The sequence below is a fragment of the Talpa occidentalis genome, unplaced genomic scaffold (genome assembly GCF_014898055.3).
Source record: "Talpa occidentalis isolate TD23 unplaced genomic scaffold, MPIMG_talOcc4v2.1 talOcc4.6, whole genome shotgun sequence".
NCBI classification, from domain to species: domain Eukaryota; kingdom Metazoa; phylum Chordata; class Mammalia; order Eulipotyphla; family Talpidae; genus Talpa; species Talpa occidentalis.
Genome location: NW_023604972.1, coordinates 56,512,925 through 56,537,472, shown reverse-complemented (window position 1 = coordinate 56,537,472; position 24,548 = coordinate 56,512,925). Strand labels below are relative to the sequence as shown.

The following is a 24,548-nucleotide window of genomic DNA, read 5'->3' as shown; positions in this document are numbered from 1 at the left end:
AAAAAAATACAGTATATCTCCATGCTACCCTGTAAAAATGTTTTGGATTTATATATAATCTCTGAAATTCAGTCCAGTGAATTTGCCTACAGATTCTGATTGAAGGGACTAGAAGAACCATATATAATATTCCTAACTAAACTGCAAGCTTCCTAGAGCTTTTGTATTACAATTTTCTTTTTCTTAATGTGAGTCATAATGGTTTCTCCACACTCGCATTAATTTTTAATCACAGTCTTTTACACTGCTGATTGAATTCCCCACCACTGCTAATGGGTTTCTTGTAATATTAATTCATTTAAAATGTATGCTGATGCCATATCTTATTTTTCAAAGGAAACCTGTTTAAAATGAAAAGCAAGATAATATTCACATGGATGTTAGGCCATAGTAAGTTACCATGTGTTTGATCAGCTTTGTTCTCAGAAATGCTTAAAATCTCAGTTGAAAAAAACTGCTCCATTAAGATATTTTTTTAAAGAGGAATTATTCATGCCTTATTTGTAAATTCTTTAAAATTGAATTGTAGTCATAGGCATATTATATCAAATAAATAAACTGGAACAAAACTGAAGTGCAGTCTTATTTTTACACAGACTCACTTCTAAAATCTCAGGTTGCTTCATTTAAAAATACAGTTAAGATTTCTGATATTTTAATAAGGCATGCCTCAATAGCGTTTAGTTAGGAACAAGTAAGATGTAGGTCAGATCCCCATCTACTCATTATATAAAACTAACATAAAAATGCAGAGAGAAGTTAAAGGATATCTTATGAGATTATAGGTTACTAGAATAATAGCTACCACGTTTGGAAGCTCTAGAAAGGTAGCATTCTTAATAGCTACTTGGCTCAGAAGCGTTTCTTTTCTTTACTGAAATCTGTTGCTAATTTTCAGAGGTGTTTTTTTGCTTCTATTTGTTATTTGAAATTAATATTGGAATGTACCTTTTAACTGACACTTTGCTCCACTGAATCCAGGACAACACTTCCATTCCAATGAGGTAACGATTTTGTGTTGCATCCTGTAAACAGGATTTGATATCTTCTGAGTTCTAGAGAGGAGAGCAATTGGGGGAAAACAGATTATTGTGTCACATTAAATTACCAGATGGAATGATAAATGTAAAGTACTTGGGACAGTGTCTGAAATACAGAGTTAAGTAAATAATATCTGTTGTTGTTATTATCATCTTCAATATTATCGTCAAGCTTATTTTTCTTTAAATACATTATGAAAACATTAGGTATTATACTGTTTCTTTGTATTTATACTTCTTCTTACATTTTCTAATGATTCTATAGCTTTTCCCTTTGTAGTACTTCCACTAAGTCAGTGTTAAATTTTGTTTTATTCCAATTTTCAAATAGTTTATAGAGGTAACTTATTTTATTTCCATTCTTATCATTTGTATATCTTTATATTAAAGATCTGTTTTTCCTCCAGATCAATACCAAACAATTTAAAATAAATTGGATATTAGTGATCTAATTTAAATTAAGGTAATCATTATCATTTCCAGCTTGTACTTTCTTATTTCCCAAATTTTAAAATTATAGTCTCTGTTATTTTTCTCATATAGCATTTCTCTGAGCAGGGGGTTTACTTGAGAAAATGTTATTTCTGAGAAGAAACCCCAGAAGGGAAATAAAAAAGTGATATTTCCACAGAAAAATCAGTATAAAAACTAAATGGTATTCATGAATACATCCTGGCTGTATTACTCTTATCCCTGTGACTTCAATATACAGCTAATATGTATCAAATGAGTCTGTGAAGTAAGTAGACATTCTTTTGTTTAATCCTCATATTAGTTTCATGAGGAGAGTGTTATTATCCTGATTTGCTGAGGATGAGCCTGAGGAATAGAGAGATGACATATCTTGCACAAAGCCATGTAACTAAGTGTAACAGAGCCTGGATTTTAATGTATACAGTGTGAGTTAGCATCTTCTGTTATTATTTTAGATGCTACATACACTTATGTGGAGAAAATAGTGATAGCTTAATTACCAAATAGTAATTATATAGACAAAATGCATTACAACAGATTAGGTTTTAGGAAACTTAGGTTTCAATTTCTGCTTTAACCTGATAGATAATTCAATATGTGTGAAGTTATTCCTCAATTTAAAAATGTATACCTGGTCTTGGAGAAAGTGCCATCATCCCCCCAGCCACCATGGCTTTTGCAGTCAGCTCCCCAACACTCTGAGCAGTTCCAGGTGAATTGGACCAACCCAGGCTCAAAAAGGAGGAAGCAGGAGGAATCCACAGCATCCCCAGGCACAACCACTGTGTACCTCATTCAAAGTCAAATGAGAAGGTCCTGATAAGAGCCCAGGCCAGCTTAGGAAAACAGAAGCCATATCCATGGCTGAGCAATACAAAAACTAACATGGGAAGAAGGGAAAGCGCAGAAAACAACCACCAAGCCCAGGGGAACATAATACCACAGAAAGAACAAACCATAAGAACCAAAACAAAAAGAAATGGAAGAGATAGTCTTTCTATCCGATGTAGGATTCAAAATTGCCATGACAAGGAAAATAAAGGCATGGGAATAGTACAAAGAAAATGCAGAAAGACCAATAAATTTCATGAGAATGAGATCAACAAAAAAAGACCCAAATTGAAGTTCTGAGAAAAGAAATGAAGATTCAGGGCATAAAAAGAACATATGAGGAGGCAGAAATACAAGAGGAAGCTGTGGAAGTAGAATAAACCAAATGGAAAATGAATCAATGTACTTGAAGATGTGAATGGACAAAGAATCCAGATAGAAAACTAAAAGAGAAACAAAACAAAATAAATGAAGAATTACCCTGAGAATTAGCTGACTTCATAAAGAAAGGAAAAATAAGAATAATGTGGATACTAGAGGGAAGAGAGAGAGCGAGAAGGGAACAATAAATATATTTAGAGAAATAATGGAGGAAAACTTCCTGAACCTAGAGAAGGAAATAAATATACAAATCCAGGAAGTTAAAAGAACCCCAGGATATCTAAACAAAACAAGACACACAAGATATTTAGTAATAAAACTCTCAAGAGTTCAAGACAAAGAATCTGAAGCTGGCAAGGGGGAAGTAAGTAAATAAAGTTACCATGATCACGCTAACATCAGAATTCTCTGAAGAAATACTTTGGGCAAGGAGAGTAAGGAATGATGTGTTCCAGATACTTAAAAATAAAAACTGCCAGCCAAGAATACTATATCCTGCAGGAAACTTCTTCAAATATTAGGAAGACATAAAGATTTTACAGACAAACAAAAACTGAAGGGATTTGCAAACACTAACCCTTGCCCCCAAGAAATACTTAAAGTTTTTATATTTAACTTAAAGAAAGGAAGAAACATACATAAAGAAGTAAACAAAGAAATAAGTAGAACCAAAAAAAAAAAACCCTAAAGATAAAACGACAGCAACAGATTTTCATACATCAATAATCATACTAAATGTAAATGAACTGAACTCACCAATTAAAAGACACAGGGTATCCAGATGTCTCAAAGAATGAAACTACACTAATGTCCCATACCACATGCAAATTTAACTCAAAGCAGATAAAAGACTTGAATATAACTCCTGAAACCCTAAAATATATGAAAAAGAACATAGGCAAAATACTCCATGACATAAATTTTAAAAACATCTTTTTTATTATCAATTTTTAATTTTTTATTCTATATAATATATATTTTATACATATATATTTTACATCATTCTTCTTTTTTGTACAATGTATGCTTTCTCTTCTCAGTTGTAGTCCCTATAAAATTCCCACCACCAATTCACCTGTGCACCATCACCCTCCCTTTGTTCCACCACCCCTTTGTTATTTCCTCCCCTATTTTGACCCCTCTTGTCTCTCTCCCCTGCAGAGTGTCTTTGATTAATAGTTGCCTATTAATTTTGTTTTTTAATTTATTATGATTAATTTTTCCTAATTCCTTATTTGGTTCTTCTATATTCCTCCTATAAGTGAAATCAGCTGATAGTTTTCTTTTTCTTTCTGGCTTATTTCACTGAGCATAATCTCTTCCAGCTCCACCCATGTTGTTGCAAATGGCATGACTTGATCTTTTTTGATTGCTGAATAGTATTCCATTATGTATATATGCCACATCTTCTTGGTCCATTTATTTATGGGCATTTTGGTTGTTTTCATATCTTACTTATTGGAAATAGTGTTGCAATAAATATCAGGGTGCAGGTATCTTTTTGAATTAATGGTTTTGTATACTTTGGGTTGATTCCTAGGAGTAGAATCGCTGGGTCATATGGAAGCTCCATTTATGGTAGTTTGAGGAACTTCCACACAGCTTTCCATAGCGGTTGGACTAGTTTGGATTCCCACCATGAGTGCAGGAGAGTTCCTTTTTTTCTACATCCTCATCAACATTTGTTGTTTCCTGTTTTTTTTAATATGTGCCATTCTCACTGGTGTAAGGTGATATCTCTTTGAGGACACATCTCCAGAAGCAAGGAAAATGAGGAAAAGATAAACAGCTGGAGCTACATCAACATAAAAAGCTTCTGGGTCCTGCCTGATAGCATAGTAGTTAAGTCTCAACATTATCACTGCTGTAGTCTGAGTTCAATCTCTGGCCAGGCAGCTAACCCACATATGGTACAGCAGACCTCTCCTGTCTCACCTGTTGCTCCCCTTAACAGTCTATTTCAGAAAATGTGCCTATTTTGTTCCTTACTCTGTCTCTGGTGAATCCTCTCATCCCTCACACCTCTGGCCTACATCCCATATCTTCTATGCATAAATAAATATATATTTAGAATAATTAAAATAAAAGTTTCTGTACAACAAATAAGATAGTAACCAAAATGAAGATATATCCTATTATCTTCCGGAATGGGAAAAAAATATTTACATACCATAAAATGATAAGGGACTAATATCAAAGAATACAAAGAACTTAAACAACTCAACAAAAACAAAGCAAACAACCTAAAAAAATGGGTAGAATAGCTAAAACAACACTTTTCCAAGAAAAAAATATGAATGGCCAACAGATATATGAAAAAATGTTCAACATCATTAATTATCAGGGACATGCAAATTAAAACAATAATGAGAAACCACTTCACACCATTGAGAATGACACATATTAAAAAACTGAAAACAACAAATGCTAATGAGCATGTGGAGAAAAAGGAACACTTTTACACTGCTGGTGGGAATATAAACTGGTCCAGCCACTATGGAAAATTGTTGGAGGTACCCCAAACACTAAAAATTGATCAATTATATGACCCAGTGATTCCACAACTAGGAATCTACTCAAAGAACACAAAAACATTAATTCAAAAGGAAATCTTCACTCTTCTGTTAATTTGAACACTATTTATAATAGCTATCATAGGGAAACAACCTAAATGTACCAAAACAGATGAATGGATCAAAAAGTTGGGGTACATATACACAATGGAATACTTTTCAGTGATCAAAAAAAAGATAAACTCAAGCCTTTTATAACATGTACAGAGCTGGAAGGGATTATGCTAAGCCAAATAAGTCAGAAGAAAAAAGATAAATATTGGATTTTTTCACTTATATGTGGAATATAGTGAAACCAAGCAAAAGGTCAAGAAAAAGATAAATGTGCAAGCTGACCATAAATATGAGGTATAAAGCAAAGAAGGGAGAGGGAAAGGAGGTCAAAAAAGGGCAGGAAAGAGCACAAGGGACCATGGTGACAGCTGACTGGTGATAAGGTGATAGGAGAACTGTGGTGACTACGCCTGAGGGGAGAAACCAAATACAGTACAAAAATGAACAATGATTTAAGATAATAAGAAAGAAACAGAACCCAACTTTCTGTTTCCTCTAGGAAATGCAACTGAGCTTCAAAGATAAACATAAACAGAGTGAAGTGTTGGAAAGCAATCCCACAAGTAAATGGGACTCAAAAGAAGGCAGGAATAATATTTATATCACACAAAATAGATTTCTAGCTAAAAAAAAAAGTAATGTGGATAGTGAAGGACACTATTTCATGATTAAGGGAACATTATCAGGAAGACATAACAGTAATCAATCTATACTCACCAAATGAAGGACAACCAAAATATGTTAGGCAACTTCTATCAACTCTGAAAACATCAACTGTGATATATCACAGTTGTAGTAGGGGAATTTAACACTCCACTTTCAACACTGGACAGATCAACTAAACAGAAAATAAATAGGGACACAATAATCTTAAACAAAGAACTAGACCACATAAGTCTAGTAGAGATACATGGGTCACTGCCCAAAAACCTGAATACACATTCTTCTCAAGTGTAGATAGGACTTTCTACAAGATAGACCATATGTTAGTTCACTACACAAACATCACAAACACCAAGCATCTTCTCTAAACACAATGGCATCAAACTAGAAATCAACCAGAAAAACAACAGCAACAACCACCCGCCCCCACACACACACACACACACACACACACACACACACACACACGGAAAACCTCTAATACATGGAAATTGAACAACACAGCACTTAAAAAATACTGGGTTAGTGAGGAAATAAGAGAAGAAATAAATAAAATATCAAAACAAATGACAATGGGCACACAACCCACTAGAACTTATGGGATGCAGCAAAAGTAGTAATAAGAGGAAGATAAATAATAACTCAGGCCACATCATAAAACAAGAAAGAACTCAAAAAAATAACCTTATCCCTCACTTGAAAGAAGTACAAACAAACCCAAAAGCCAATAGAAAAAAAGAAAAAGAAATAATAGAAGTTACCATAAACTGATGAATTAGAAGTTAAAAAGACAATTCAAAGTATTAATGAAACTAAAACAGAGAATATTCAAGAAATATATAGATCAATCTCCCTAATGAACACAAATGCAAAAATCCTCGTAAAATCTAAGTTATCAGAATCCAACAATGCATTAAAAGACTCATACAAATCAGGATATACATCAGGAATATAAGGGTGGTACAACATATGAAAATCAATCATATTGATTGACCACATCAGTAAAAAGAAACAAAAAGCATATGATCGTATCAATAGATGCCAAGAAATCATTTGATAAAATATAACATCCATATATGATAAAACCCTCAAAAACTTGGGATAAACAATACCTATCTCAACATAATAAAGGTTATACATGACAAACCAACAGCTAATATCATTCTCAATAGTGAAAAACTACAAAGCTCTTCCACAAAGATCTGGTTTAAAACAAGCATGTCCACTCTAACCAATACTTTTCAACATAGCAATTAAATGAGAGAAAGCTATAGAAAAAATCTTAATTTGAAAAGAAGTAAAAACATCATTTTCACAGACATGATAATATACATAAAGAATTCTAAATATTCTACTGAAAAGCTAACTGAAACAGTAAGTCATTTCAGCACAGTGAATATAAAATATCATATAAATCAAAGTGATATAAAATCAAAACACAAAAATCAGTTAATGTCACTTATGCAAAAAAAGAGATAGGATGAAATTTTAAAAAGAGCCCACTCACTGTTATGTCTCAAAAAATTAAATACCTAGGAGGTAATCTAAAGGAGGTGAACTACTTATAAAAAGAAAGCTATAAGACACTGTTAAAAAAAATGGAAGAAGACACAACAACATGGAAAGATATTCCATGCTTATGGATTGGAAATATCAACATTGTCAAATAATCATCCTACCCAAAGTTTCAACAGAATACCCATCAAAAGTCCAATGACATTCGTCAAAGAAAAAAAACACCATAGTGCCTTCCAAGTGGCGCAGCGGTTGAGCACTGGGTTGCGAAGCTGCCCGCAGCCTCTGTGGCTCTGGTTCGATCCCCGGCTGCTCCCCGACCACCAGAGGAGGGTCCCACATGGCGCGCAGACCTCTCCTGCCGCCCGCTGCTCCCCTCAGCAGTGTACTTCGGTCCTTCTGCCTGCTCTGCTCCCTGCTCAGGCTCTGGTGAATTCTCTCACCCTCCCGTGCTTCTGACTTTACCCAGTGCTTGTATAAATAAATAAATAAATCTAAAAAAAAAACAAAACACCATTACCATAATTGACATGGAAACACAAAAAACTCAGACTTGCACAACAATCCTCACAGAAAAGGTGAAGATTGGTCGTATCACACTTCCAGACCCCAAACTGTATTACAGAACCATAATAATTAAAATAGCATGGTACTTGGACAAAAACAAAAACATACAACAACAGAGTAACATAGAGAGCCCAGAGTTAAACCCAAACCTATATCTTGGGTTTCAACCTATGACAGAGGAGGCAAGAATGTAAACTGGAACAAGGAAAGCCTCTTAAATAAGTGGCGACAGGAAATCTGGACAGCCACATACAAAAAAAAAAAAAAGAAACTATATCACTATCTCAAGCCATACACAAATATCATTCAAAATGAAAATAAAAAATTGGACAGAAGACCTGAAACCTTAAAGTATATAGGAAAAAACATAAACAAAAAGAGTCCATGATATGCTACAGGAACATCTTTATTTACTCATCTCCAGGAGCAAGCAAAACAAAGGAGAATACAAAACAATGGGACTACATAAAACTGAAATTTTTTTGTACAACAACAACAACAACAATAAAACTATAGCTAAAACAGAGAAGACACCCCACTGATGGAAAAAAATATATTTACACACCATTCATGAAAAAAAAAGTTCATAATCACTTATTATCAGAGAAATGCAAATCAAAACCACAGTGAGATACCATCTCACACCTGTGAGAATGACCCACATCAAAATGTCCAGAGACAATGAATTCTGGTGAGGATGTGGAGTAAAAGTTACCCTTTTATACTGTTGGTTGGAATGTTCAATTGGTTCATCCCCTATGGAAAACTGTGAGGGGTTTTCTCAAAAGACTTCAAATAGTTCTGCTATATGACCTAGTAATTTCACTTCTTGGTATCTACCTGAAGAACACAAATATAGTAATTAAAAAGGAAAACTGCACTCAAATGCTCATTACAGTATTGTTTACAATAACCAGGATACAGAAACAGCCTGAATATTCAAGATCAGATAAATGGGTTTTGAACATGTCACATATACATGACACACACACATACACTCTCAGCAGTCAAAAAAGTAAGCTCATGTCTTTTTGCAGCAACATAGGTGAAGTTGAAAGAAGTAATGCTAAATGAAAAAACAAAGGAGAAAGATAAATATCAGATGGTGTCACTAATAAGTGGAATATAGAGAAACCAAACCAAGAGCCGTAGAAACACAATAGTAACTGCTACTCCTTGAAAACTGACTCTGGAACTGAAGTATCCAAAATGGAGAGGGTGAGGGGAAGGTGTAGGGAACAAGAGGGAAGGAAGCACAGTACACTATGCTGGTGGACTAGAGCAATTTGATGGTGGATGCCATACTGTGGTGACACCTGATAGAGAAAATCATAATGCTACCACAATTAAAAAATAAACTAATAAAAATAAATAAATAAAATAAATTAAGCAATAAACAATTTATAATAAAATAAATAATAAATAAAAATGATTAATTAAAATAAGCTATAAGATCATTCCATCTCTCAAAGTAAGCCAGTCATTTATCTCTGCTTATTTCAGTCAATTCTATTCCATATATAAATTTATCTGAAGACATGTCATCTCCAGCCAAGTATCTAAAATTAAATAGGAGGTAAGGCAGTTTGGAAAAGGGGTCTTTAGAATGTGTTAGGGTGAACACAAGCCATTAGTTGCATTATTGTCGGGATCAAACTTGATCTCTGGTGTACATAATAGACACAAATAAAAGAAAAAGTGACAAATAGTGTGAAAGTACTGAAATAGTGACTGAACGAAGAAGCCCATTCAGAAGTAGGGAAAGATAAGTGATTAGAATAAAGTACATATTCATATTTATGGTTTGTTTAAAAAGAGAGCTCTTCTTGAACCCAGAATGTCAGTATGATATGGGTTACTGTGGCAATATTTTCACTGCTAAAGAATTAACAATGCAGTCTTTGTATCTCATGTGAACAAGGAAATTGTCACAAAGGGAGTAATGCTGAAAGTAGAACTGGAGCTTAGTTCTCTCAGATCCCTGATCTGTGCTGATTTTTGGACCATGAACCTTAGTTATTCCTCAAGGGACTAAGAAATACCTTGATTTTATGTATCCTTACTGTGCATTCATCCAGATTGCCCATGTGTCAGATGCAGCATGTGAGTTATTTATATGGCAATTTGCATAACCTTAGCCATCATGTTTTGAATAACAATTTTAGGTTTTATTTTGTTTCTTCTGTTATATCCATCTTAACTGACCTTATGAATTCAGGGACTCTATCAATTAAACTGCCCCATATTTTAGGACAATTAGAAAAATTTAAAAAAAAACACCAAATAACATGAGTCTTTAAAATAGATACAAGAAAAAAGAATTTATTTAGCTGATTTGCCATGCATAATTATGCTTTGCAAAATTATGAATTTATCTCTGACCTAGCATGAATTGGAAGTCATCAGTAAAACTTTATAAATGGGTATGAATTTCATAAGGAATTAAAGGATTGTTGATCAGGTAATGTAATAATAATAGTAAAAATAGTAATAGGCATGAGGGAGTTAATATTTATTAAAGATTTACAAAGTACCAGGTACTAGGCTAAATACACTACTACATTACCTCATATTCTTACTTAAGATCACACATACAGTTTAATTTAGCTTATTCAAGATCATACAGACAGAGAGACTCCCCCTACTCCTACTCTACATATTTTTTAAAGATTTATTTATTTATACAAGAACCGGGGTACAGGCCAGATGTGAGGGAGGGTGAGAGGATTCACCAGAGGCAGAGTGGGGAACAGAACAGGCAGACTGACGTAATACACTGCTGAAGGGAGCAGCAGGCGAGACAGGAGAGGCCTGCCGTGCCATGTGGGATTCTCACACTGCCGAGGCTGTGGACAGCTTCAAGTGCAGCGCTCAATTGCCTGCGCCACAAGGGAGGCCCTACTCTACATATTAACCTGGAATGATTAACTTTATATATTCCAAGCTATGAATGATTTCAATGCAAGAAATTACTATTTTCTTTTGTTTTTAAAAAAGCTTTATTTTTATTTATTTATGCAAAGAAGAACTGGGTGTGAGGATGGGGGGCGGTGAAGGTGAGAGGATTCATTAGAGACAGAGTGGGGAGCAGAGCAGACAGATTGACTGAAATAACAATGCTGAGGGGAGCAGGCGGGGAAAGGAGAGGTCTGCAGCACCGGGTGGGTTAGCCCCTTGGCCAGGTATTGAACTCATGCTGCAGTGGCTGCAGGTAACTTGATAGCAGTGAGACTTTAACCCCTGTATCACCAGAGGCCCACAGTGACTATATTCAAGAGACATTACATACCTCTGAGGACAGGATCCTCTGGTCCAGCCACAGAGTCCTCTCCCACTTGGCACATACGTGTCTTGGTTTTCTAGTATCACTGTAGGAGATAATCTGGTATGTACATAAGCACACCAATTCCTAAGGAAGAGATACTTTTTGTTAGAAAATAATCATTGCCAAGAATTCTTTGCCTCCAAATTATTTTCATAAACCTATATTCTAGGTTTATGAAATAAGATTCTTTAAAAATTGGTACTTAGCTTTAAAATATCTAGAGATACTATAGAATAAACATGTTACTATATTACTATACTCATGAAAGTAAAAAAAAAGCAAAAACAAAATCTATATCACTAAAGTACATTCAGAATAAATCTAAGCTAAACTCAGAACCTGTTATTTAACTGTGAACTAAGTCACAATCCTGAATTGTCCTATGACAATTATTGATATTAGCATTGAGATTACTATCATTTTCCTGTTGTGAATACATATCTTATGTTCAACTTATATTCTCCCCTCATATTTGTGACCTTTTTTTGAGGGGGTGGTTATGGGACAGGGGCAATTTGTAAAATTCAGTATTAAATATGTTCTATGACTATAAAATCAAATCACTGTAAGTTCATATCAGTAAGAGATATATGCCTTGAAATTAGTGGATTGTAAGAAATTTCGTCTGCTTTAAAATTAAAATAATGCAAAAAAATCAACCTAACTTTGGGACAAAAAAATCAACCTAATGTTAAAGGGCCACACATTTCCCCCCAGAATAGGGCCACTAAAGATAGTTCATATCTGCTCCGGGATATTTAGACCTTTTAGGACCAGATGTACTTCCACAAATAAAGCTGACTCAGTGATTCACCTATATAAGGCAGATAGGTTCAGCACAGATGGGGCAACAAAACCAAATCAGTAGATTGCTCACGACCCAGTAATCTTTGATCCAGTGTAAATTGAAAGAACTATCCAAAGCCAAAGATCCCCTGGTGTGACTCATAATTGGTTTTATGCTCCTGATGACATAAGCTCATTAAGGGATGTTAAAAAATGTAAATATAATTTTAAAACCAAATTATCTGAAAATATAAGCTTGAAAATAGAACATGCTATGACAAAATGGTGACAAGCAGGAAGGTAAATGGAATGATCCCAGATAAGTATTTTGCTTAAATCTAGAAATCCTTTGTACCTTTCCAGACTGATTATGGTGAATGGAAAACAGTTACTTTGAAGTGTTTAGCTTTCCACAGTGGGGATCGGGGGCGGAAGGGGGCCCCCCAAACAGCAGATTACATTTGGGATTCTCTTTAAAGGAAATAGCACTGTTATTTTTGTGCAGCAAAGTATACTGAAAAAGCTTTTATTGATTTTTTTTTTTCCCAGCTTAATGGGTAAGACGTTTGTTCTAGGCAGAAGCAGACATCTTAGGTTATTTGTAAAAAAAGAGTTTGCAAAAAAAGATGATAGTAAAAGGATTCTATTTTGACTTATACAACTTGACGTCTGTGGATAATGACCTAGGGGAACTGTGTTCATAGAATTTCATGCATAGACTTTTGGTTGGCATGTTTTAGAAATCCAATACTCTAAGGCAACTAGTGGAAAAACTAAATTTAAAATATCCAAAAATTGTTCATTTGCCATATGAAATGTCCCTAACCCAAAACCACATACATTCTTATTCTAAACTGATAGTGGAATGAAGCATCAATGGATGCGTTTAGTAATGACCACAAGAAATATCTTTCTTAAGAAATAAAAGATAACAAAGTTATTCTTTCCTGTGTTCATCAGTCCTATTTTCTTCAAATTCCTCTGATTTTTAGAAAGGTATGCGAAAATATTGTGACTCAACTGCACAGTCTTCGTAGACATATACTTTTAGTGTCTGTCAAATTTATGTCATTTCAGATGAAGGACTGCCTGCCGAACAAGATTTTCATTTGTGGACAAATGAAGAAGAGAGGGTGTGTCTGTAGTAATTGTTTTTCTTTCTAATGCTGAATTAAGTGGGAGGGGAAGGGCCAGGAATACCTGCAAAAGTAAAACAAAATAATGAAGGAAAATGATCCCCGAATACAGAGGCATGTAAACCAGATGCTGATTTGTAGATGCTGGAGCCAGACAACCTGCTTTTAGATCTTGACTTTATAACTTTTTAGTCATTAGCTTGTCATCAATGATTAAATGTGTCATCTATTCAGTAAAGTATAATAATATATACTTAATATCCTCAATGTTAAGTTCTAGTAGAATGACATGAATGTGTCCCCATTCCAGGATATGCAATGGAGTTTGCTTTTTGGATCCTGTCGATTTTGCAATGTACTATCTATTAAGAAGTTATATTGAATAAGATATATATGTAATGATTTTTTTAAGTTTTTTTTTAAATAAACTCTCTCGCAAAGTACTCTTTTTTTAAAATTTTTTTTAAAGATTTATTTGTTTATTTATTTATACAAGCACTGGGTACAGTCAGAAGCGCCAGAGAGTGTGAGAATTCACCAGAGCCAGAGCAGGGAGCAGAGCAGGCAGAAGGAGGAAGTACACTGCTGAGGGGAGCAGCGGGCGGCAGGAGAGGTCTGTGCGACATGCGGGACCCTCCTCTGGTGGCCGGGGAGCAGCCAGGGATCGAACTGGCACAGCAGAGGCTGCGGGCAGCTTCGCAACCCAGCGCTCAACCACTGCGCCACCGGGGAGGCCTTAGGTTTTTTTTTTTTTAAGATTTATTTTTTTATTTATACAATAGCTGGGGCACAGTCCAAAGGCACGGGAAGGTGAGAGAATTCATCAGAGACAGAGCAGGGAGCAGAACAGGCAGACGAACCAAAAGCAACACTGAGGGGAGCAGCGGTTGAGACAGGAGAGGTCTGCCGTGCCATGTGGGTATGTCCCTGGCCGGCCAGGAATCCAACCTGAGTTGCAGAGGCTGCAGACAGCTTCATAGCACTGTGCTCAACCCGCCGCGCCACCGGGAGGCCTATATATATGTAATGATTCTTAAAACTTCCTTAATATAGGATTGTACTGAGACTAAGTGAGTTAATATAACACATGTAAAACACCTGCTGTTGCTGCTGCTGCTGCTAAATGATTCAGAGTTCAGTGGGGCTTTTTAATAAAGAGAACATATATAGTACCAACATGCATATATTTATGTATCCTGATGTTTTTGTCTCATATGCAAGTAGATATAGGTCTTTTCAGTTCTTTGGTGACCTGATAAATTTAGTTTAAACATAATTGCTTACATGTATCAATAATTAAAAAAACCTCTATCAGAAAACTACACTCATCATTTATGTGCAATTCACATGATAAAGCTCAGTGTTCAGAAAAATATTTATTCACAATGTTTCAAAATCTGAATGTATTGTTGGAAAAATCGTGAGTATATTTTTTTTAATAGAGGCATGTTTTTATTTATTTATTTATTTGTTTGTTTATTTATTTATTTATTTATTTGCTTGTTTGTTTGTTTTTGTTTATACATGCACTGGGTACAGTCAGAAGCACGGGAGGGTGAGAGAATTCACCAGAGCCAGAGCGGGGAGCAGAGCAGGCAGAAGGACCGAAGTACACTGCTGAGGGGAGCAGCGGGAGGCAGGAGAGGTCTGCGCACCATGTGGGACCCTCACCCGGTGCCCAGGAGCATACAGGGATGGAACCCGCGCCGCAGAGGCTGCGGGCAGCTTCACAGCCCAGCACTCAACCGCTGCGCCACCGGGAGGCCCTATTTTTTCCTGTTTTTCAAGCAAAAATGCATCATGACTTTTCTGATATCCCAATAATTCAAAATGTATATATGCAGTATGTTAGTGATGAATGAGAAAGAAATCCAAAGGAAATATACACAATAAGAAATAATTAATAGAAACTGGAAAAAATAATTTATATTTAATAAAATGAGTTTTGATATGTAAATCACACATGAATATAGCACTAGACTTTTTTATATTTAGATTTATTTAGTTTGGGCTAATATTTATAAAGAGAAGTTCATTCATCTTGATATTAATTGTCTTAAGAAAATTACCATTTTCAAACAGAATATTGATTATTTCACTGTAGGTGACTTTATATAGTGCATTCTTTTTCAAAATAATATATACTATATTTTTAATTTAATTTAATTTTTTTAAAGATTTACTTATTTATTTATACAAGCACTGGGTACAGTCAGAAGTGTGGGAGGGTGAGAGAATTCACCAGAGCCAGAGCAGAGAGCAGAACAGGCAGAGTGAGAAAATACATCGCTGAGGGGAGCAGCAGGTTGTGGGAGAGGTCTGCGCGCAATGTGGGACCCTCACCCGGTGACCGGGGATCGAACCAGCACTGCAGAGGCTGCGGGCAGCTTCACAACCCAGCGCTCAACTGCTGCGCCACCGGGGAGGCCCATATATACTATTTAAACTGGAATAGAAGTATTTGTTTTGGTAAAACTATTTGTTTTACAATATTTTAAATAAATTCTGAAAGGCAATCATGCAAAAATTCAGATCATGGAAAATTTCTTAGCGTTTAATTTTCTGATTAATTTAGGATTTAAGAAGAAACCACTTTATATGTATATACCAAATTTTGTAATTAAAGCTTTTTGTAGACATCATTAATTTGTCTTTCATGAATGCAAAGTATGGTGAATACAATTGGATTCTCTTGATGATCAACCATTGCACAATGTCAGAGTCACAAATTATTGTATGTGTACAATATTCTCAATGTAAAGTTCCAGGAGAATGACATGAATGTGTCCCCATTTCAGGATATGCAGGGAGTTTGCTTTTTGGGGCCAATTTATTTTGCAGTCATATAATGTAAACTTCCTTAATATAATGTTTTTCATAAATTTGTTTTATTTAACCTAATTTTACTTAAAATTTCCTTAATATCTTTTTTTCATAAATTTGGTTTATTTAACTAATTTTACTTTTATTTCTTTTTCCTACCTTTGACTTTAGCATATCCACCTTAGCATAGCCATTGCAAATTATTTCTATTCCAGTAGGTGTCAGGCTTTCCCGGTGTGCAGGCCACAAAGCCTCTTGAAAGGAAGCCTAAAACATTTTGCAATGCCTAACTTTTTTGCTTATTCTGGTTGTTCCTATAAGTTGACTCTTTTAGAATTTCCTCCAATTAGTAATTTTTAAAATAATGTTTTAATATTATAAATATGTATGGAAATACAAAAACACCTGATGTAATTACCTGGACTATTAAGTAATTGTTAAGTTCTAGCATAATAATAAAATGTATATTTATATATTCAATCATATTTAGTGATTAGAAACAGCAAAGGAATGAAATGAAAGGAAAAATTTAATGAAAGGATTGAGACACTGAATACACTTCATTGGGTTTTAGTTTTCACTGGTAGAAATGAATGAGTTTAATACTCTGATAAGAGACCCTAGAGAGATCTTTCACTTTTTTTGCCATGTGAGGACACAGTGAGAAGTGTGCAGAAAAGGGCCCTCACCCAACCTAGGAGGCAACCTGAACTAGGATTTCCAGCTTCCATAATTATGAGAAATAAAGTTCTGTTGTTTATAACCTATTCAGTCTATAACTTAGCCTGAATGGACTGAGACAACCTATATTTAATTACTCTGATTTCTCATATCTAAAACTTTTGCATAATTCACATTAAGTAAGCAAAAAAATATATTGTTTGATAGAATTAGTTTAAGGATTAGTTTTAGTAATTTTAAAACATTTGTAAAATGAGGTATTGAAAATTTCTATTAGTAAGTGGTCTATCAAAAGACCTATTAAGTTATCAATTTAGACACTAGAAATCACAATTCATTTAACTTGTCACCTACTTATACATAAATAAGCTGTGTAGCTTAAATATAAAGAATAAACAAATGAAATTATAGAACAAATAAATCATTAAACTCAGCAAATAAAATACTTGTCATGCCCCACACTCAATTTTTATTTTCTTTCTGGCCCTTCTTGTTAATATTTTGTCATATGTGTAACCATCCTGTACACACACACACACACACACAAAATAATAACCAAACAGTGGAAAACTCTCTGGACAGTCTTTTCCCAAGCTTTTATATAAAAAAACTTACTCAATTATTCATATTTCTCCCTATATACATCTTATATTACAAATTTGTATTTATTGTCTTACTCTGCTCTGAAATCCATATTCATACAATAATCAGTCAGTCCACAGAGTTTTGTTGAGCTCTTACTTCATGCCTCGCACTGCACTAGGCAGCTAAAAGAATTAGTAAGACAGATAAAATTACTTTTTCCATGAAATGTATGTTCTATTTTGGAAAGACAAAATACACAACTGCCCACATAAATAGACCCAGTAATTTCAAATAAGTGCTATGGATAAAAACATAAAGGTGAAGAGCTAAGAAATGACACTTCACTTTGGATAGTCAAAGAAGGTCTCTTTCAGGAGCTGAGGTAGTATGAGGGAATGGAGACCCTAATTCTAGATACTGAAGGATGCGCATATCAGCAAGAGAAAACAGGAAGTTTCAGTGAGATGCATATTAACTTGAAGTGTTCTGTGCCTCCAAAGTTCTGTGTGACTGGAGGAAGTGGAGGAGAGTGAGTTTGGAGGTTAATGGAGATGAGATCATAAGGACAGTCAGGGGTCATATGAATTAAGCAAGACCTAGTGGGCCATGGTGAGGATTTAGGATTTTGTTCTAAATGGAATAGAAAGCTCCTGAATGATTTTGAACACATGGGCAAAGTCAAATTCCATTAGAATTTCATATCTCTGAAATCAAACATATATTTTGAAATCAATGGTATCTTTCTGTCACTATGGGTCAGACAGTGCCCTTTGTCATTGCTCTGGAAGTACCTTATCTGGTTTCATTTGTATTTCCATTTTATTTTTTTTTTTTAAGATTTATTTATTTATTTATACAAGCACTGGTTACAGTCAGAAGTGCAGGAGGGTGAGAGAATTTATCAGAGCCAGAGTGGGGAACAGAAAAGGCAGACTGACGAAATACTCTGCTGAGGGGAGCAGGAGAGATCTGTCGCACCATGTGGGACCCTCGCTGGCGGCCGGGGATCGAACCGGCACTGCAGAGGCTGCGGGCAGCTTAGCAGCGCAGTGCTCAACTGCTGCGCCACCAGGGGAGGCCCTATATTTACATTTTAGTATATAAAAGAGACATATATTTTTAAAAATCTCTAAGGTGAAGAGAAATAAAATATAAAAAGTCTAAGGATGCACAATGTCATACTTTTTGTTCTTACTTGCACCTAAAATATGAATGTATCATTACTTGTTATATGAAGTCTTACATCAAATGAAGTAGATAAATCATATGAAAAGGTTTCAAAAGACCTGTCACTTTTGTGGCATGTGTATTACAGGAGACAAGAGTAGAAACTTGTGGACAAGTTAGGAGACTAGCAGCAGGTTATATAGTGATAGTGAAGAGGCTAAAGTATCTGAAATACATGGGAGGGGAGCTACGAAGACCTGTAGATAGACTGAATAAATGCTGTGACTGAGAGAAAAATGTCATAGATATATCCAAGTTTTCTAGTTTCTAATTATGGAATTAGCTATTCACTGAGAATGTGAAGATTGATATACATGTGTGCATTGTTGGGGTTGTGAGAGAAGTTAAGTAAATAGTAAATATCAATTCTTCATTTCACCTATTATCACCTCAGGACAGTCTTCCTAACTCTAAGGTGGGCTCTTCCCTATGTGTAGCCTTGCTTAAGTTCCACACAGAAAGTTTACCACCTTGTGCAGCGGTAGAGCCCTGGGTTGCAAAGCTGCCCGCGGCCTCTGCAGCGCTGGTTCAATCCCCGGCTGCCCCAGGCCACCAGAGGAGGGTCCCACATGGTGCGCGGACCTCTCCTGCAGCTCGCTGCTCCCCTCAGCAGTGTACTTCGGTCCTTCTGCCTGCTCTACTCCCTGCTCTGGCTCTGGTGAATTCTCTCACCCTCCTGCGCTTCTGACTGTACCCAGTGCATGTATAAACAAAACAAACAAACAAAACAAACAAATAAATAAATAAAACATGCCTCTATTTAAAAAAAAAAAAGAAAGAAAATTTACCACCTTTCTGATTCAATATCAGCATTTGTGATTCACTTTTTTCCCTCTCTGCGCCCTTACTATTGGGCTGTAGAAGCTATGAGGGCAGAACACATAGGGGGTTTGGTTCACTGTTTTATCTTCAGCCTAGATACAGTGCCAGACACAGATTAGATATTCAGCCAATACTTTTCAACACATGAAAATGTTAATCCTAAGGTCTTCTTTTATCCTGCCTGTTTCATAGTGCTTAGTCACTGCCGAGTCCCCACTCCGCAAGACAGGAAACCACAGCTCTGGGGTAGCCAGAGTTCCTGCAGTGCTAACATGAGAGAAAGTATAAGATGAAACAAAAATATGCCAGAAAAGACCTATAGACAAACACATTCCTTTTATTAAGAATCATTATACCTGTCAGCCTGAGAAAGCCTTCGACAGGTATTATTATTAGGTGTAAATGAAGAAAGTGGTAGAAAAGGAAGACCATGTTACCCAGAAGGATAAATAGGGAACAAAGATAGATTAACAAACAGCATATTTTGGACAATACTAGACATTTTAATGGGCTGGAGATGGCAAAAGATGATCCTGAGAAGGTAGGCAGGCTCCAGAACATGGATGGCACTGTATGACTAACTGGACAAGGAATCTGGATTTTATTCTGGAGACAAATAATAGCCTCTAAAGGCTCATAGCAGGAAAGTGAATAGGTCACTCTCATTTTCCCACTTGGGATAATAGAGGGGATTTATTGATGGGGTTGAAATTTAATGTGGGGTTGAAACTGTTTCTGAAGCCAGTCAGCCTTGGTTTAAACTTTGTTCTGAGACAAACTAGTTCAGTGAGCTTAGTTGTTATGTAAGCTTCTGTAAAGAAATAATAACAGAATCATGTATCATCACTCTGTCGTTAAGAGTTGTAACTAAATTTTCTCTAGTACCATTTTCATTTAAAAAGTCCAGGGATGAAGTTCTGTTCAACAGGTTATAACTTTATATCTTGTTTCTTTTTAATACATATTGAATTTTTAAGTATTGGTTTGATTTATTTTTATTACATATTCTTTGGAGGCAGGTTATTCTTATTAAAATTTTACATATTCCAGAGTCTAGCACTGTGAGAGGTGATGTGAGAACTATCTGTAAATATGTGGTCCCAATCTTTGACAGTGAGATCCCTGTACTCACATTATTTTGAAACTAATATTTATTAATATATCGATTACTAGTTCTAATTATAATACAACTATTTATGTTCTCTATATTTTACATGCAATTTAAGTGATTAATGGCCGTATTCTTCTTTTGAAGAAATACTTCCTATTCTCCTCAAAATGCTTTGATAATGGAACATCTAAAAGGTTTGCAATTATTTCCTTGAAGTGACTAAAAGTTCTATGTAATCTTCCATACAAATTACAGAAATTAAATTAATAGAAATGATCATGTTAGTTACATGGAAAGCTTGAAAAACGGCATTTGTTCTTATTAAATAGACCACATTCTGTTGTCCCAAAGAAAGATTAATTTATATCTATGAAAATGTCTGCTACAGGCAAAAATCTTGCCATCCCAAGTTGAACATTTTACAATCTGTACCATTTGTTTTATTGCAAGTTGGGATTATTTCAACTTTCACCAAGTGAATAAGCTTTTAATTAAAATTTGATACTGACATATGTTAAAAAGTCTATAACTTTTAAAAATCAATGAAATACCATATTTAAATAATAAAAAACACATAAATATGAGCCAATTAACTTGTGTCCTTTCCAGTATTTCCTTATCTTTATATCAACAACAGCTTCAACAAAATGCTTTTCACATAACAGGTGTAAGCGACTATTATTGTAACTTGTTATATAGTTGATAAATGATTTAGTCAATTACGTTCCAAGACATTATTTGGTGTCTTGAAATTATTTTACTGTAGGTACAGGGTACTTGAAAGTTTAGCTTTGTAACACTTCCTGGGTTCCACACACACATATAGAGAACTCTGAACATTCATGTAATAAAACACTAACCTGCATTTTCCACAGATGCCTTGGTGTTTGTTGGTTTTGTTTTATTTTTGGTCCTTTTGAAATTTTTCTTCAGTAATTCTTGGTTAACAATTGCTTTATTATTTTACTCCAGCAATTCAAATTGAATTTTCTCTAACTTTAAGTCAAAATCAATTTGAAAAACTGTTTTTTCTATTCATCAATTCATGATGATGGCATAACTCAATATAACACTACTGGAAAATCCAATTCTGTGACAAGTACGTGTCCAAGCACGATTCATTAATTTAAATCTTTCATAATAACCCTGCAAGTTGGCATTTTTTAACTGTATTTGTTATGCTATATCTTTGTTTTTCATGTGAAGAAATTGAATTTCAGGGAGACTATTGTCTTGCTCCCATATGACAGATCTGGAGAGTGCTGGAGCTCGGGTTCCAATCCAGCCCTGTGTACACTTTCTCCAGTATCAAGATGTTTCAGTTTTAAAATGTCACATCCCAGCTGCATTGTGGGGGTAGTTCTAAGCACAACCAACTTATCACTGAGTTTAAGTAAGTAAACTGTCACTGTGATGCTACACAATATCTTAGTCACTAGCCTACATACAAGCAAGTCTATAAGTGACTGGCTACTTCATTAAAATAAAATGGCTGCATTTGGTTTTCTCACCCTTTCCTCTTCACATAAGGTAACATTTAAAATTGACTTATCTAACTGAAATATGATTCAATTTCAACTTGAACGTGAAATCATTTTCTGGGAGTGTGATAGTTTGTTAGCTTGCAATCTTATAGATCATAGAGTTAAAGAGAAAAAAGAAAAGAATGTTTCTTACTTTCCCCTAGTTGTTTCAAAACTTGGTTTTTGATAGCTGGTTCTTTGGCTTCCATTGCTGTCACCTCTGCTGAGGTATGTTTCCCGTGGAGACCGATTGCCCACACCTCCGACAGAGTTGAGAGAGGTTACTTGTTGATTTGACTTTCTGGCAAAACTCTGAAGGAATTTCATTGTAGAGTTGGAAATGGCCTCTGACTTTGCTCTAGGACTGAACTTGATGCTGGATTTGCTTGGGAGGGCAAAAGCTTTGGACGGTAACACCTCTTCTTCTGTCTTCTCTGTGGGTGTGACAGTCTGCTTTCTCAGACCATTAGGAGATTCTGCTGTCCCTGAGGGAAGCGTTGATTTTAGAAGACTCTCTTCAGAAATTCTGGTCTCAGGAGTTGTGGTTATCTCAACTGACATGATCTGAGTAGTTGGCACCATTTGGAAACTTTGCATTTTTTCTGAATCAACTGAAGCAGAAGTCATGTTCTTCTGATAGTTTTCATCCTCAGGTGTAGTCCAAGTATGTGTAGTGTTATTAAGCCCAAAGCCTCCATTGCATAAAGTAGAAAGCAGGACAAAGAGCCTGGCTCCCTTCATCTTGGTAGTTTGAAGCAAGGAAACTCATGTGAAATAGGGATAAGGTCTTGTGCGTCTTTCCATTAGCTGCTTCCACACTGAGTCTGCTAAGCACTTTGCCAATTTGAGATGTGTAAAGGAAACAGGTTTCTCTGTTTTGTAGGGGACTCAGGAAGTTTGATTTCCTGGTTCTGTAGTTTTGTGTGATCTGTGACCTCTGGTGTGGTGGATCTATGGAAGTGGGGAAGGCTCTCTGAAAAAACAAAGGGTAGATGAGAGAAAACACAGCAATTATTATCAGAAAAATATATGTGAAAAATATGAAGTGAGAACACTCATGCTTTGTGCATTGCTATTTTTAAAAAAGAAACTTCATTTGATGATACAGTGTAAGGAATTTTGTTTGAATGGGCTGAGTCAGTAAGTCTAACATTTTGTTCTACTACACAAGGGAATTGAGAAGTGTTGCAACAATTTTCCAGTATACTCCATCCAGAAAGCCACATTTTGCTGAAGGGCATATATGCATGCACACAAGTAAATACAATCTCATTTGCATTGTCTACATTTTTATGTATCACCAGCTGATTTATGAATATACACATATATCCCCCACTTTTATAAATATACCTCAGGTATACCATTATTTGAAGTAAATCTTAATGTTTATAAGTAATAACAAAGAAAGAAAACAAGTAATTGAACAATACAGGAAACATTGAATTTTGCTTTCAGAATTTCATTCAGTATTAACTAATAAAATTAATCAGTATTTTACTTCCTCTGTGTTCTAATCCTGATCTAGTGGTGAGAAGTAATTAGCATTTTATTAGTATTACTAAGGAATGGATGAGAAAAAATTGGAAGTCACATGAAAATAAATTAAAATGTGATTATATGTAATGCTTTTGTACTTTTTACTCTAGTAGAAAAATATACTAGCTAGAAATAATAGACAGCTAAATTGATCGACTTTTTTTTAAGATTTACTTATTTATGCATACAGGAGCTGGGGTACAGGCCAGAGGTGTGGGGGTGAAAGGATTCACCAGGGACAGCATGGGGAACAGAACAGGCAGATTGACCAAAGTACACTGCTGAGGGGAGCAGCGGGCACAACAGAAGAGAGCAGCGGGAGCAGCAGACCTCTTCTGCTGCGCCATGTGGGTTTCTCCCTGGCCAGCCTGGGATCGAACTCATGCTGCAGAGGCTGTGGATTGCTTCATAGGGCGGTGCTTAACCCCTTGTGCCATCAGGGAGGCCCAATCAAAGACTTTTCTATGGGTATTTTCTTACTAGCCACATTTATGGAATTTATGATTTCACTACTCCAGCAAATTTCTGATTCTCAGGCTTCAACTAAGCTCTCTTAACTGTAAACATAATTTCATAGTAGACTCTTTGATATATAAATAGCAAGTTATAAAAATTTATTATGTATCAATTTATTATGTATTTATTATTATGTATTTATTATGTATCCATTTATTATGTATCAATTTATTCAATAATTACACAAAGCCTTAATCAGCTTCAGCAAGATACTCTCTAGGTGCTGAGATTATACAGGAAAGCTAGAAAATATTCCTCTCAGTTTGTTTATCATCCATTGTATTTTATCAAAAGGTTAGATTCCTGTGTAATTAATCCTTCTGTCAACTTCCGTGCCAAGCATTAGGCTCTTGGTAAATATTCAGTCATGTAATATTTT

At 35.3% G+C, this 24,548-nt stretch overlaps 1 protein-coding gene across 1 annotated transcript in view; it reads right to left on the bottom strand.

Annotated features, from left to right (window-relative positions):
• Positions 1-22,950, bottom strand: part of MMRN1 (multimerin 1) — a 62,384-nt gene extending 39,434 nt beyond the window's left edge. The window contains exons 1-3 of the mRNA XM_054688186.1: positions 22,272-22,950; positions 11,388-11,507; positions 949-1,055 (exon numbers count right to left, since the gene is read on the bottom strand). Of these exons, the coding sequence (XP_054544161.1) occupies positions 949-1,055; positions 11,388-11,507; positions 22,272-22,858 (814 nt within the window). The 5' untranslated portion in view covers positions 22,859-22,950. The remainder of the gene's footprint in view (positions 1-948; positions 1,056-11,387; positions 11,508-22,271) is intronic.
• Positions 22,951-24,548: the final 1,598 nt, after the last annotated feature.